A 14,657-nucleotide genomic window follows, 5' to 3' on the forward strand; every position below is an offset into this window, starting at 1 on the left:
AATGGTTTTCCCCCACATTCAATAATGTATTTATTAATGTAGGAGATGTGCAAAGCTTATAGATTCCTATAGCATGATGATACATATTAACTATGTACAGATTATCTATATTACTAGTTATATAAATATATATCTGTGATGGTAAATATGGAAATATATGCATATGTCCATGAAGCTATACATAGCTCCGTATAGAGATAACTATACACGACAGGCATATGAATATATTCTTTCCTGATATAAGCCCATGATTTAAAAGTTAGGAAACTGTTATAATTGGCGAAAGGTACTTCTGTCATTGTGCTCTTTAAGGTCTCTCTAAATATCTTGGGTGACTTTGTCACCAACAAGTTGAACTCAGATAAAATGGCAGGTAGATTCATAAAGACTTTAGCATGCAATGCTTTGGGTCTTTCCTTAAGATTTCTTCTGCTTGGATGGCAACTCACAATCTAGATTAGTCTAGCATTTGTACTTTATCAAAGCTATGTTTCTCTAAATTCGCTTTAACAACACTTCCCCATCCACGCAGTGTGAATAAGAAGGAGAGGGGGAAGGAGGAAAAAGAGTAAAAGACAAATATGGTAACAAGTTGCAAACAGACAGTCATAAGAAATACAATGCAATGGTAAGGAGAATTGAAAACCTGCTGGTTGTTTGATTGTGAAGGAATCCCAGGTACTTGTCTGGTGTATAATATCAGTATGTTGTGGACACATTTCTTCCCAGTTGACCCTTTTCTTGGGAGTGGTAGCACAGGGCCACAACCCAAGAACTAGGGAGGTGAGGTAGGAGGAGCACGAGTCCAAGGCCAGCCTGGGCTACATAGTGATATTTTCTCTTAGAAAATAAAACCAGCGACAGCAAAAGTACAAAACAAAACAAAAACCATCTTTAAAGATGACATGCTGAAATATTTACAGATTAAAAATGAGAATCATGTCTAAGATTTGCTGCCAACGATTCAAGGGCATTACAGATGAAAGAGATCTGACCAGGAATGAGGAAGATGGATAGGAGAGACCCAGAAGTTCTTCATTCTCGTCTCTCCTTTTCTTGTCCAAAATTTTCCACCATAGCAAGTTAAAACAAAGATGGAAAAAAATATGAAGCAAACCCGAACCGATAGGACTATTAAAGCTCTCCTAACTTCGCTTGACAGAGCCACGTGACTAGAAAGATGAGCACCGTTGGCCCAGTCTTGAGTAGAATCTTGAAACTGCTGGGTTTGGATGGAGTAGAGGTTTTTCAAGAAGAGCATTTTATACCAGACGGTGAAGAATTAGGAAACAGAATTGCTTCACTACTCACCAAAGAGAACTTGTGGATTACCAAGGAGAAAAAAAATAAATCAATCAAACCATGGAACGAGGTCGCCATGCTCTGTGGACATCAAAGAATCAGTACAAAGAAGCCTTCAGTGAGCCTAGTGTAGATGGACCAGAAACACACAGCTTCCATTTCCGTCCAAATCTGTGAGTCTAAAGTTTAACAAATGGGAAAGCATTTGTGGAAGGCTGGGCACAGAGCGCAGTGGAGGGACACTTGCCTAACGTGAGAGGCCTTGGTTCCATCAAAACTGATCTTTCCCCTTGTTGGAATATGATTGCCCCCACCTCAGATCCTATTTTATCTGTAAACTTTATCTCTTTCCATTTGGGTTCCATCAAAACTTGACCTCAGCCGACCTCAAAACATATGGCAAGAAAAATCCAGATAACTTTTTCCCCCTCCCCTTTCAAGATCTGTGAAAAAGAAACAAATTTTTGAGATTCAGTTTGGACAATATTTGCTAGCAAATTCATAAAGCCAAGCCAGTTAGTGTAGACTTCAAATGTGTTGGGAGCCAGTAACACAGCGGCAATGAGGAAGAGAAGGATGCCGAAGTCATTCCTCTTGTCCCTTATTTTCCTCCTACATCCATAGCAGAATCCAACTGCGGTAATCTACATACAGTCAAATGGATCTCTATTCACACAAAGCTCTGAAGAGGATGCTTCCCTGCTCTCTATAGTCCACAGACCAACAGCTGATGTCAGCAAGGGAGGAAAAAGAAACACAGTGATTACTGCTGTAAGACCTTGACCCAGAAAAGGGAAAGCCAGTAGATAGACCACCTACTGAGCGACAGACAAAACTAAGGCAAGCAGTTTTCTCATTTCCAAGCCCAGAATGCCCAACTGTATTTGACTGACAGCTCTTTGGCTCATGAGCCCCAAAGCAACGTCTCTTGTGCAGAAGAAAGTCAGTGTGACTTGTCAGAAGTGTGCTTGGCAGATCGCCTTGAGAAAGTTCTTCTGGGGAGCTGGTGGGTGTTTAGTGTCCTTGGTCCTAAGACACTTGGTGGGCGAGCTGTGTCCCTGTGCCCTTGACATCTGGACTGGAGCCAGTTTTCAAGGACGCACACAGCGCTCCCACCTCTCTTGCTGTTCTCAGCACTTTCTCCAGGAGGCCTTGCCCTTCCACAACCCTAAATGACTGGAGCAGCAAATTTAGAGTAACTCAACTTCTCTAGTGTACAATTCTGATGGATCAGGGCCACTCTCCTGTAGAACGACCAGAATCTCACAGGGGACTAGAGTGTAACTTCTCTCTCTACATCCTGGAAATGGGTACATTGAATAGTGACTCTCCTTACAAATCAATATTTATCTGACTCCAAGGTAGGGAGAGATGGTGCTCTTTGGCTTCCTGAGAAGCTTGCAGAGGTAAGCAGTAGCATTTATTTCATGGACATGTGTTCTAGTAACCATGCTGAACTGCCCCGCTGAGAACTCCCTGTGTTGGAGAGTTAACGTGCGTTGAGAAGGAACTTTGAAGGTAGAAGAAGCCTTTCAATTTTCAGTGCATTTTCTTAAGTCTTTGCTGTGGGCGATGAGATGCATGCCCCAAGCATCAATGTTCTTCCCTGGGGTTCTTGCTAAACCAAAGAATTGCTATGAATGCCACAGTAGGTGAGCAGGCGACGTCTACTTCAGTTCTGCAAGTTCAGAGCCGTGCTCTGGAACATCTGACGGGAGCCTAGCTTGGGTTATTGTGACCAATTTACAACTTGTTCGTAAATGTTTATTGCCACATGTCTTGATAATGGATGGGCCAAGACAGGGAAACCACCCCATTCAGTTTCAGTCCAGTTTTTCAGAAGGTGGGCATGGGGACGTTCATCAGTCTCCCTCAACCACAGCCTGGTGAGTAGAACTCTAGTCCTCAGTGATGCCCAGAGAGGAGGTCACAGACACACAGAGCAGAGAGACGGCTTCCATCAGAAAAGTCAGGAGATGGTGGTTCCTAGCCAGGACAAAGGGCTACAAAGGGTGCCACAGAATCACCCGAGAAAGCTTGCTGCCTACAGAAATGAAGATGGTGGCCCACAAGGGTTATCTGGATAACTCAAGAAGGAAAACAGTACCTCCACCCCAAAAAGGGCAAATCTTATTAGGGTTGAGTTAAAGCAGAGAATCATGAACTTTAAAATGCACTCTGGGGTCCTGAGAGCCCACCTGTTCTCGGGCCCTTGTGTGCATACATGTCTCTACATGCCTCCTGTCCACATACAGCAAGTGCCCCCTCACAGCCATACATCTCCAGCCCTCAGTCCTCGTTTCCACAGTACACGCTCTGAGAGTGCCCCAGGTTCCCTGTCTCCAATTACAGGTTGGCACCCAGTACCTTGGTTTTGGGATTCTTCTGCTGGGTTCCCTCACCTGTAAGCCAAGGCAACAAGTGACTGGGGTTGTGCTTCAAGAAGGACCTAGCTGCCAGTCAGAAACTCTCGGCCCTTGGTGGTCAAACTGAACATACATAAGTAATCTGCTGGGTGGGATTAAATTAGTTTTAAATTAAGTTTGAATGCCATTAGGTAATAAAGCCTAGATGAAAGGGAAGGGAAGCCAGCAAATCCCCATGGTTCTGTCTCTGAGTTCCGGGTGCGCATGGTAGAGAGGAGGTAAAACTTCTTCATCTCAAGGACACACAGTCCCTCCCCTCATGGTTTGGAATTAAATTGTCAAAGTTTTGCAATAACCAAGGTTTGATAATAACTGCCGCTACTTGCTATTTGGAACTGCTCTCTGGACCTTGATTGAGCCTAATTCCTGCTTATACTTCAAGGTCCAGCTCACACCCGAAAGTTCTCTGAAAACCAGAGTGGACAGTTCTTGCCTCCTCAGTAACTGGAAACTTCTAACAACTTTTGACCAAAATGCCTTTTAGAAACGCTATCCATCCTAGACGTTCTGTAGTGTAGACACACTTTCTGGGGAGCTTCAGAGTGACCCACTATGTCCACTCAGAGCACTTGAGAGACTTTGCCTCAGGGCTCATACACTTACAGGCAGAATATTTTACACTAAAATCCAAAGCCTTCCTTGAACAAGGTTGTTCAGACTGAGAGTGGCTAAATGGAGGGGTTCTTCTGTAGCAGCTAAAGTAGGCCAAAGGGCGACACCCAAAGAAAACTCCACTCAGGATTGTGAGCGTGACCTTATTTAGATGAAAGGCCTTAGGGCGGAAATTTAAACTAGGCTAAGGGTCTCAAGGTATGGCCATGCTGACTATTCAACTGGGTCTGAGCATGGTGGCAGTATCCTTGTGAGAGGAGGGGGAGGGAGGCTGGGAAGCTGCTCTGTGGCTTCCTAGCATGGTCCAGGTCCCAGGTGTGGTACCCAGTACTGCAGGAAAGTTTTTTAAAAAAGGAGGAGGAGGAAGAGGGAAAGAGACACAAGCAGAGTTGGACCGGATGCAGAGGAGAGGGTCTTATGCAGAGAAAGAGACCAGAGCCACAGAGCTGAAGGAAAAGATGCTTAGGGCCAGCAGATGCAGGACTATGGGGAAGGATTTCCCCACAGCTTGACGGTGGGTGTGGACTTACATCCTGATTTCAAGGATGCGTACTTCAAAACAGTGAAGAAATAAGACTCCAGATGCCCAGCTTGTGGACATTCCTGTCAGCAGTCATGGGAAACTAAGGAAGTGACTGCCAAGGGTGCAGGAAAGATGAACGTGGCCCTGGATTCCAGGGACCCCAACCTCAGCCACTGTCGGGAGGGGCAGGGGATCTCTGCCACCCTACAGTTCCAAGAGAGGCTTTTGCAATGTCATAACCTCCCCGGAGGCCCTCACAACTGAAGATAAGGCCACACACGTTCTCTTCGAGCCTTCTGGTCTCAGGTGAACTTGCGTTACTTTTCAGTTAAGTAGACCAGACACTCCCGGAGGGCGGCATCTGTAAACTAAATGACTCGCCTCCATGCGTCTTGTTCTGTTTGTCAAGCATGTACTGAGTAGCTACTGCCCTTGACAGACTGATTAGCGCAAATAAGTACAAAAGCAACCGTCTCCACACACCCGTGGGTGGTGTCACAACTTAGGTAAGCGTTTCTAACCAGAGCTCTGATCAGATTCTCTTGTTCTCTGTCCTGGCAGGACACGCCTGCCATTTCAGCACTTAGGGAACTGAGGCAGAAGAATGGGAGTTCCGGGGCAGCCTGGTCTACACTGAAGGATCCCATCCCTGAAAAGAAAAATCACTCTTGCTGTAGTTTCCTGTCTGGTTACCAAGGAGGAATTTTGTAAATACTGTAAACTGAGCAACATACCTTCTGTGTCTGGTGGAAACCAGCCACACTAGCCTGCAATTCTGTCAGCAAAGGAGCCAGAAAAATACTTAAAGTTATGGGCCTAAGTCATTTCCTCTCATAAAATAGATCCTTGTCATGTTGGAAAGTATATTTATATTCTAGAAGTACACTGGGAAATAGTTGAGGGTGAAATTTTATGACAGCTACAATTTATCCAAGACTATTTTAAAGATATGCATATATATGTATATGTGTTTGTCTTTATATGTGGATGTGTGTGTATGTTTGCATGTATTTTTGAGGCAGGGTCCTGCTATGACGTTACATATCCTTGGATGGCCTGCAGCTTGCTAAAATAGTAGTCTTGAGCTTGTTATGATGGGAATACAGGCATCGGTGGCACAGTTCTTTATTTTCTATACGTTTAAAAATGATCAAAAATAAAACTTAACACTTTTAAATGCATATGATTGTCTTTCTCTCTTACTGACACTGCACCCATCTTCCTGTGTCAGCTCTGATGGCAGTAAAGTCATTAGAAATCCCTTATACAAGATACACGCGTCTGCTGGCAAGCTCTGGTCTTAATTGCTCTCTTAGTTCTTTTTATGGAAAGGGAAAGAAGTCACATCTATCAAGAAAAGGCTAAGTGCGCGCGCACACACACACACACACACACACACACACACACACACACACACACACACGCCAAGCAGCTTTAGCACAGAAGTGGGGGGATGCATGTGGGAGAAGCACACCCATTAAAATGATGTTTTCTATTAAGTCACAAAGCACGAAGCCTGCTGCTTCAACTGCCATGAGGCATTTTATCCATGCATATGCACTGTATGTAGAATTACTGCCAGGAACAAAATAAACAAACCAGCTGGGAAAGTGACTGAGAAACTACCTCCATCCATTCAGCACACACACACACACACAACACACACACACACACACGAGTTGTGGGCACGGAGAGGGACTCACAGTTCCGAGTACAGGAAGTGCAGGTTGCCCACATTGTCAATGTAGTTAGCTGGACTCAGCCAGGGCAGGACCAGCAGCAGCAGCGCCTTCATTTTCCGAGCGGTCTGCCGCCTTCCTCCTGACCACCTCCTGCCAGCCCAGTGGAGCCCGTTTAAGCAAATCTGTTCATCTCCCCACAATCAGGAGATAACAATGCATCTGACTTGGAGCCTGCAGATTAAGGCATACTATAAATCATGAGCCTGTAAGAGGATTAGTTCTGGGCGTCTCCGATAAAGTGATGGGAGACCGGAGAGACCCAGCATGGTTGGCAAGAGGGCTTAGGCTGAAGGCAGCAGGCTGCTGCTTGGGAGAGGGATGGGCCCCTCCTGCAGGACTCGGACTGGCTCTTGGGAAGCAGCTGGTACATTTACATCACTGGCTAGGAGCAGCCTGGCTAGGACTGAAGCCTTGTTGGAAGAGGGCACGGGCATGGTACATTTCAGCTCCACTCCACACGGCTGAATGCGCGAATAATCAAAAGCCGTTCTGCAGCCTGCTGCGGACAGACGCTCAAAATAGCATCTCGGGAGCCAAGCCCGGAGTCTCTCAGCTGTGTGATGCAGATTCACGGGAGGTGCAGAAAAGGAACCACCCCTCCCGAGTGGACGCTTTACCCGCTATCCTGACACAGGTGATGCTTGTGTGCTGAAGACAGGCTCTCCCGGAGACCAGGCTGTTTCCTTTGCGAATACTAATGAGCCCAAATAGACAGCGGAGCTGTGTAAACGGGGTCCTGTCTGTGAGAAGGGAGTCACACTCGCTCTTCCCTGGACTGAGCTCTGGCATTTGTTACAGTGCCTGAACCTCAGTTACTGAAATGAAGCTAATACGCATCTTTGCTTGTGGGGACCCGACCCCATTATTTCCTCCAGCTTAAAATTAGATAGGGATTGTGTGCCCTAGCTCTGATGGCCAAGACACTCCCAAGACTCCATGTTCAAGAAGTGTTCACGCATCTCACCAACTCAAGGGGCTAAGTCGTCAAAAAGAAGGCTCAAAGGGACAGTTAACTTCTCGGTTAACAGGCTGCCCTTGCAAGGGAGAGGAGGAAGAAGAGCCCAGGAGTGTCTATGTAGGGGTGAGGCAGGGGAACTACAATCAGCTCTATAGTGTCTGAGAGTTTGACATGTGGACTGGGCATCAAGGCAAGGCAGGCTGAGAGCATTTAAACAGAGCCAAGCTTTGCCCGTGCACTGGACTTGCATGGTCTGGATCAGACATATGCACTCCTGAGAGAGCCTGACATACTCAAGGCTAATTCTGCTGAGGCCCAAACTCAATCGTCTGTCAGGGAATCCTGTTAGGCAGGAGTGAGTCAGAGCTGGTGGACAGCAGTAGTGAGGAAGCTGGAGTTGGTACTAGCTGCTGAGGTGACCAGCTTGAGGTTTGAATCCCAGCTCTGTGTCATGCTGGGCGTCAGAGTCACGCTGCTTACCCTCTCTGAACTTCCTCCCCTGTGAGAGAGCAACAGTCATAACAGCATTTTACCTCAGAGTCTTGTTATGGAGGCACAACGAAACGATGCCTGCATCAGTCAGTAGTTTCTGATGACTACTAGAGATTGTGGCTTGCTTATCCTGGTTTCCTTTCTCTTCCTCCCTCCTAGACTGAGAAGGAAGGCATGCTGCCATCTTTTTCTAAATGTGGGTTTTAGCAAGTTCTGGTGCGATCTCTTCTTAGACACGCATGCCCTAGAGGATAAACCCTAACTCACACGTAGCATGCTGTATCCACCATGACTTGGTAATGATGGCATGGCAGGGTGCTGCTGACAGCTCAGTAGGTGTTCTGGGAAAAATAAAGGGGGGCTCATCCATTCGTCTCCTTGCCTTTCAGGATGGACAGATGAAGGAATGAGAACGTAACATAAAAGTGAACACATCCTTCCTGTTTTTCCCTTGTCACGTTGTGGCCACCCACCAGATATCTAATCTTTCTTCTAACAGAACCCATGTTTATTTGTGACAGTAACCCACTTGGACTCTCTTGTAGATGGGTGGCCCTAGATTCACACCAATAAAGCTTAAGCAAATCTCACTGGTAGAGACATTCCAGAAAGGGCTTTAAAGGAAACAGTCTTGGCTCCCTCCCTGCCAGAAATTTTGATGAGATCCTATGTCAAGCAGCCATTTTGGGAACACTCGGTGACAAGCTTGAGGGTGGACACTAAACTGAAAAGCAGAAGGAAGCCTTGACGCCTGATGGCATCAGGGTGACATCATCTGAGTCCCAGCCTTGCTACCTGAGACTTTGTGTTCCATGAGAAAAAAAAAAAGAACTTCCAACTCCTTATTCCTGCACCATGTGATGTCCTCCTGCCCGCCAGATGTAATCCTAATCAGAATAATTCCCTTGGGGATCAGGGCTCTCACTAGGAATAACCACACATTGTTCTACAGCTTCCTTCAGAGTAAACAGCCCTAACCCCAATCCTTGTCTGTCCTCTATGTCCTGCAAGGCCCCCAGCTACTCCCCACTGCGTCTCATTTTCCTTTCTCTTTGCAAAACAGAGATGAGGTGAGCCCCCAGTTGGGCTCAGGGTTAGAGAGTCATGATAATGCGAGGCACAAAGTGGTGTATAACTTTAATCTCAGCTCTTAGAGAGCAGAGGCAGGTGGATCTCTACTGAGTTCAAGGCCAGCCTGGCCTACATAAGCAAGTTCCAGGACAGCCAGGGTTAGACCCTACGTCAAAACAACAAAACTCCAGAAAGTCACTCTAAGAAGGGATAGCAGTGTGGATATTCAGCCAATCAGAAATGGCCAAGCAGACAGGTCCCAAAGTGACATCCTGGGTTCCTTCTTCCTGAAGTGAAATCCTGCCTAGACTGTGAACAGCCAGCTAAGTCTGTATTGTACTGAAAACAACAGAAAAGGGCCCCTGATAGAGGCAAGAACTGCAGAGGGCCCGGGGCAGACCTTTGAAGATGATAGTCCCAGGACATTGGCCAGACTTAATCAAGACCCTCTTCTGAGAACCTGCAGCGAGGTGGGGCTTGAGCCAATCGAACCATGTTTTCATTCTAGCCTCTTTCAAATCACTGAGCGATGATTTCTTTTTCCTTGCCAGTAGGTGCTTAGATAGGGTCCGCTCTATTACCTACCACTTTTAAAGAGTAAGAGACATGGGGCTAGAAAGGCAGCTCAGCCACTGAAGGCTAAGGCTCAGAACCAAACGTCAGTAAGAGAGACAGAGAGCAGAGAGCTCATCCCGTGAAGCAACTCCGAGTGGGATGCTTTCGGCACCTCTTCTTAAGTCTTCCAAGATTAGTTTCCTCAGAAGCAGAAATCCCAGCCTCTTTCATTAGGACTTAGGCTATTATGGTTCTTGGTAAATGCTACACATGCCAATGAGGTTGTCATATAGTGAAGATATGACAAATTGACTTAAGTCCTCCTCTGAAGCAAAGGCTATCAGGCTGGTTCTATTCACTCACAATGACAGGAGATATGGAGAGATACTTCCCAGCCAGGCCCTTTACTGAAGCCTCCTGACATCTCCTGTCATTATACTTTGGTTAAGAAGGCTGCCATCCAACTCAACCAGCCCTGTCCCCCTAACTGGGATCCCTCAGCAGACACATGTGACATTATCTAAAGGCATAGAAAAAGGCAGAAATCAAGAGAACCAATCAAATTCCACACACTGGGTCCCCAGCTCCCAAAACTCCCTGAGTGCTCTAGTCTGAGGTTGAGTATCAGCAATGGGCCAGTAACTCTAAGCCACAGCTCATCCTGTGTGTTTTACCAATGCTTTCCCCGGCATAGGCACTGAAGGTCACCGTGTGTAGATGGCCGGAATCCTGGAGGACACAGCATCTGCTTACAGATGTTATGCATCTGTACCCCAGACACAAGTCTGCCATTTGTTGAAGATGTGAAATTCAGTGGCACAGGCAGGAGAGGTTCACGAGCCCTACTCTCTGACATCATCAGTTTACAATGGACCACGTACATGGTAGACTTAAGAGTTTTCATTACCACAAACTTGGTATGCATAGTGCACACTAAATACACCCCCATTAATCCACTCCACAATGCACTGATAGTTAAAGCACGACACGTGCACCATGAATATTGGAGACAGGGCATTAGGTACCCATACTAGCCTTGGACTCCCTATAGAGTTAAGAGTGACCTTGAACTCATGATCCTCCCACTCCTATCATTCGAATGCTGGATAACAGATGTGCACCACTGCCCCTGGTTGATATGACGCTGGAGATCACACCCAAGGCTTTGTGCATGGTAGTCAAGCGCTCTACCAACTGAGCTATATTCTCAGCTCAGCAATTCTCAATTTAAAGAGAGTTTCTATGTATATCTACCAAAGAAAGGGACAAAAAGAATGATCGACAATGCTAAATTGTTGGATATGGTGGTCAGGAGACGTGGACAGGAAGATCAAGATTTTAAAGTCATCCTTAGCTACAATATAGAGGCCCAGGCCAATTTCCTCTTCATGAAAAGTCATGTCAAAAATTGAGAAAAAAAAAAAGATCAAAATGTCTTCACAAAAGCTCTCCTCAGAATATCCACAGGGCCATGGTCTCAACCGTCAGTCCCATCACATCCTTGAGGTAAAGAGACACATGTCTTCTGGTCATCTGAATCTTCCAGTTCAACAGATACCTAAAACAATGGCTACTGGGTCTTCTTAATATTCCATTCAAAAGAAAGAAAAGGTGGTCTACTGACCAGTAATGGCCAAGGCTTATGAAGGATAAGAAGGCAGGCCCAGGGTTAGCTCTGAATTTTTAAGTTTTTGCAAACAAATACTTGGGGCTGGTGATGGAGGGTGTCTGTGCATATATTAAGCACTTCATGACTAATATGTATTTTGGGAAATGCTGGTGTCAATCTACTTAGGCAGCTCTAGTGTGGAGGGAGAGGTGCAAAGGCAGGTGTTGAGGCCCATGCTTCCTTGAAGTGGGGGTTTCCTCCCCAGAGAGCCACAGCTTGAAGAGGTAACTGAATTTCTGTCAGTCTGGGGTTCCTCCCTCACAGCTCTTTCCCAAGTGTGCATCATTACCAATTGTGTGACTGCCAACACTTTTCCCAGCTTCCTTGAGATGTTCTAGTCACGGGGTAGCGTGGGCAGGTGGATGAATGAAAGTTCTGTTGGGGCAGCTAAGTATGGATTCCTTTCCCTGTAGCCCCATAGGGTCTACCCCAGCTTGCTATCCCCCATCATGCTTGGTCATGCTCAAGGAGGAAGCATCTAGAAGCTGAAAGGGTGAGAAACAAAAGCCTCCCCTACAGCCCCAAAGGAATTCAGCCCAGACACCCCATGATGTCTGTTGGGTGAGTCCCAGCTGGATTGAATTTACTGGATTTCTAACCCTTTAGACAACTCTGAGATAACAAATTTGAGTTATGCAAAGTCAGATAACAAATTTGAGTTATGCAAAGTCAGAAAGTGTGTGATTAGTTGTTACAGCAACAACAGGAAACTAATACATCCCAAGTAGAAAAAAAAAAAAAAAAGATGGAAATATGGCAATGGCACATGTTCAGATTCCTGCCAGGGCCATTTCTCTTTAGGCCTCCTATATTCCCTACCCAGCATGCTCACTGGTCTTGGCATAATTGTACAGAACCTACTTTACCTTTGACCTTGGGCTTACTTTCCTTTTCACAATGCCTCTGATAGCAAGACAATATTATCAGCAAAGGTCACCAACATGCTCCTTCTCCACCACATCCTCTTTGGGGAAAGCCTTGAAGTGGGTCTCCATGTCTGAAGGCAGCATTTACTGCAAACCTACACTGGAAACATCTGAATGGACATCTTGAGTTCACTGGCTTAACCAGCATGCATGGTAAACATGTGCTAAGCATTACATGCAGGCCCTTGTATGAGAAAAGCTTTCATGTTTGAGAATGAACTCATGTCTCAGAAGACAAAGCCACAGATTCATGGCCTAAGGTATGTGACCTTTAAAAAAGCTACCTGCACCTGCCTCTTGCCCTGGCCATGACAGGAACCAAGATAAACACAAGCCTGTGGATTTCCTCTTACAAAATGACTGTGGTATTATTGTTCACAGTTGATTAAGCACCTTAAGTATACTGAGAAGAGCTCCTCATGGGGAGTAGGCCCAGAGCTACCAGTGAGGCCATCCACACAGGAATACCCAGGCACAGAACAGCAAGAAGGGACAAACTGAGAAGCAGATGGGGAGCGGGGGATGCCAGTCACCAGCAGCAGGTAGCATATCTCCTTTCTGCCACCAATGTGTGTACCTTGGCCAAAAGAGAAACACAAAGTCACTCAGAGGGTGTTCTGGCTGAGTTTATGTCACCTCGACATGGCTACAGTCATCTGGGAAGATAGGACCTCAGTGGAGAAGATGCCTCCATCAGATTGTCAGGAGGCAAGTCTGTGGGACATTTTCTTGACTAATGACTGATGTGGGAGAGCCCAGCCCAGTGGGGGCGGTACCACCCTTCTCCTGGATGCTCTAAGAAAGGAAACTGAGTAAGCCAGGAAGTGGCGTTCCTCTATGGCCTCTGCTTCAGCTCCTGCCTCAGATCCCTGCCTCAACTTCCTCTCGTGATGGACAGTGATTGGGATGTGTAGGCCAAAGAAACCGTTTTCTTCCCAAGCTGCTTTTGGTCATGGTGCTTATCACAGCAATAGGAAGCACGCTAGAATGAAGGGCAATGCTTTTCTGATTTTCTCACTTAAAAATTCAGTTGATTTATTGAAAAGAACTTGTTATTATAGAATCCAACTCTCTATATGATGAACGTATGTTAGTAAAAGAATTAAGTAAATGGATGAATGTAGATCCTACATTAATTAAAGAGAGAGCTGGTTTGTTTATGGAAGGATTTCTTTGGGTTCATGGTTTCAGAATTTCTGGTGAAGAGGGCATCCAGGAAAAAGAGAGAAAAGAAGGAAACGTGGACCTAGCATAACCTCAGAGGTAGGCCCTGGTGAGCTATTTCTTCCAGCGAGGCCCCATCTCTTGAAGCTTCTGCTCCCTCCACAAAAAACACTGCTGACTGAACACAGAACATTTTGAAACATGACCTGGTGGTGGTATTTGATATGTAAGCCCTAACATTCACACCACCAGTTTTCCGAACCATAAACACATGAGCGCATGCCCACGACTCAGTCCTACTTAGTGACACTTCCTCACACTAGTTCACGGCCATAAACACCTAGCATGTGTTGTATTGGAACAGATCTCTTCACTGGTTCCAAAGTACAGGCACCCTACAGAGTGCCAGGGCACTGGGAATGAGTCCTTGCTGCACCCTTGTGGATGTCTTTCTAGCTGGCCCCAGGAAAGGAGAAAGAGAAGGGCTCCTACCTGGTCTGGAAATGATACTGGAGATTGCAGCGCTGGAGCACCTCGGAGCAGTGCTCTGTGAATGGGCAGTTGACCAACAGCTTGTTGAGAAGTTTGTTGACCAAGATGTTGGATTTCTTGCAGTGCTGCAGAACCACAGGCTTTCGATCCACAGGGCAGAAGTCCTTCTCCACCAGGAAGTTGGTGAGACACAGGGTACAGTAGGTGTGTCCGCACGGAGTGTCCAGAGGGTCCAGCAATGCCTGTAGGCAGATGTGGCACACGAGGTCGTCGTCTACATCTTCTGTGTATGTGTAGAAGTGGTTTTCCTCTGGGGAGTGGTTTTGGCCACACACTACGCACAGTGGCTCGGGGCTGGGATCTGGGTCGTCGGCAAGGTCTGGTTGGTTCATGGCTGAGTAGGGATTAGGAAACCCAGGAGAGCAGAATTTCCTCAGGGGCAGGTCAAGATATTCTAAGAGTCACCCACATGCAAACCTACAAAAGAACAAGGTAGCTCATGGTCACACCACAGCCTGAGGAGGGGAGCAGAGCTTATGTGAGTGTGGCTGAGGTGGGACTGAGAAGGCCAGGCCCGAGAACCTACTCTAAAATGCTCAGGTGACTAGCTTTGTCTTACCCTACCTCTCTGTTTTGTATTATAGGAATAATGCGTGCCAACAATAGCCCTATCTTAGTGGGTTAATAATCACTTGGGACCTGTCCACTGGTAAAATGTGTAGCTC

The 14,657-nt window shown here is 46.4% G+C and overlaps 1 protein-coding gene across 4 annotated transcripts in view; it reads right to left on the bottom strand.

Annotated features, from left to right (window-relative positions):
* Lnx1 (ligand of numb-protein X 1) overlaps nt 1-14,657 on the bottom strand; it is a 102,127-nt gene that overhangs the window by 70,809 nt on the left and 16,661 nt on the right. For 2 of the 4 annotated variants that reach the window (XM_032915937.1, XM_032915939.1), the window contains exon 2: nt 13,933-14,409. In XM_032915937.1, coding sequence (XP_032771828.1) covers nt 13,933-14,324 — 392 coding nt within the window. In that variant the 5' untranslated portion in view covers nt 14,325-14,409. Of the gene's footprint in view, nt 1-6,566; nt 6,902-13,932; nt 14,410-14,657 lie in introns of those variants that run through there. The other 2 variants (XM_032915941.1, XM_032915940.1) reach the window with 1 other exon arrangement.

The sequence above is a fragment of the Rattus rattus genome, chromosome 11, assembly GCF_011064425.1.
Source record: "Rattus rattus isolate New Zealand chromosome 11, Rrattus_CSIRO_v1, whole genome shotgun sequence".
Lineage (NCBI taxonomy): Eukaryota > Metazoa > Chordata > Mammalia > Rodentia > Muridae > Rattus > Rattus rattus.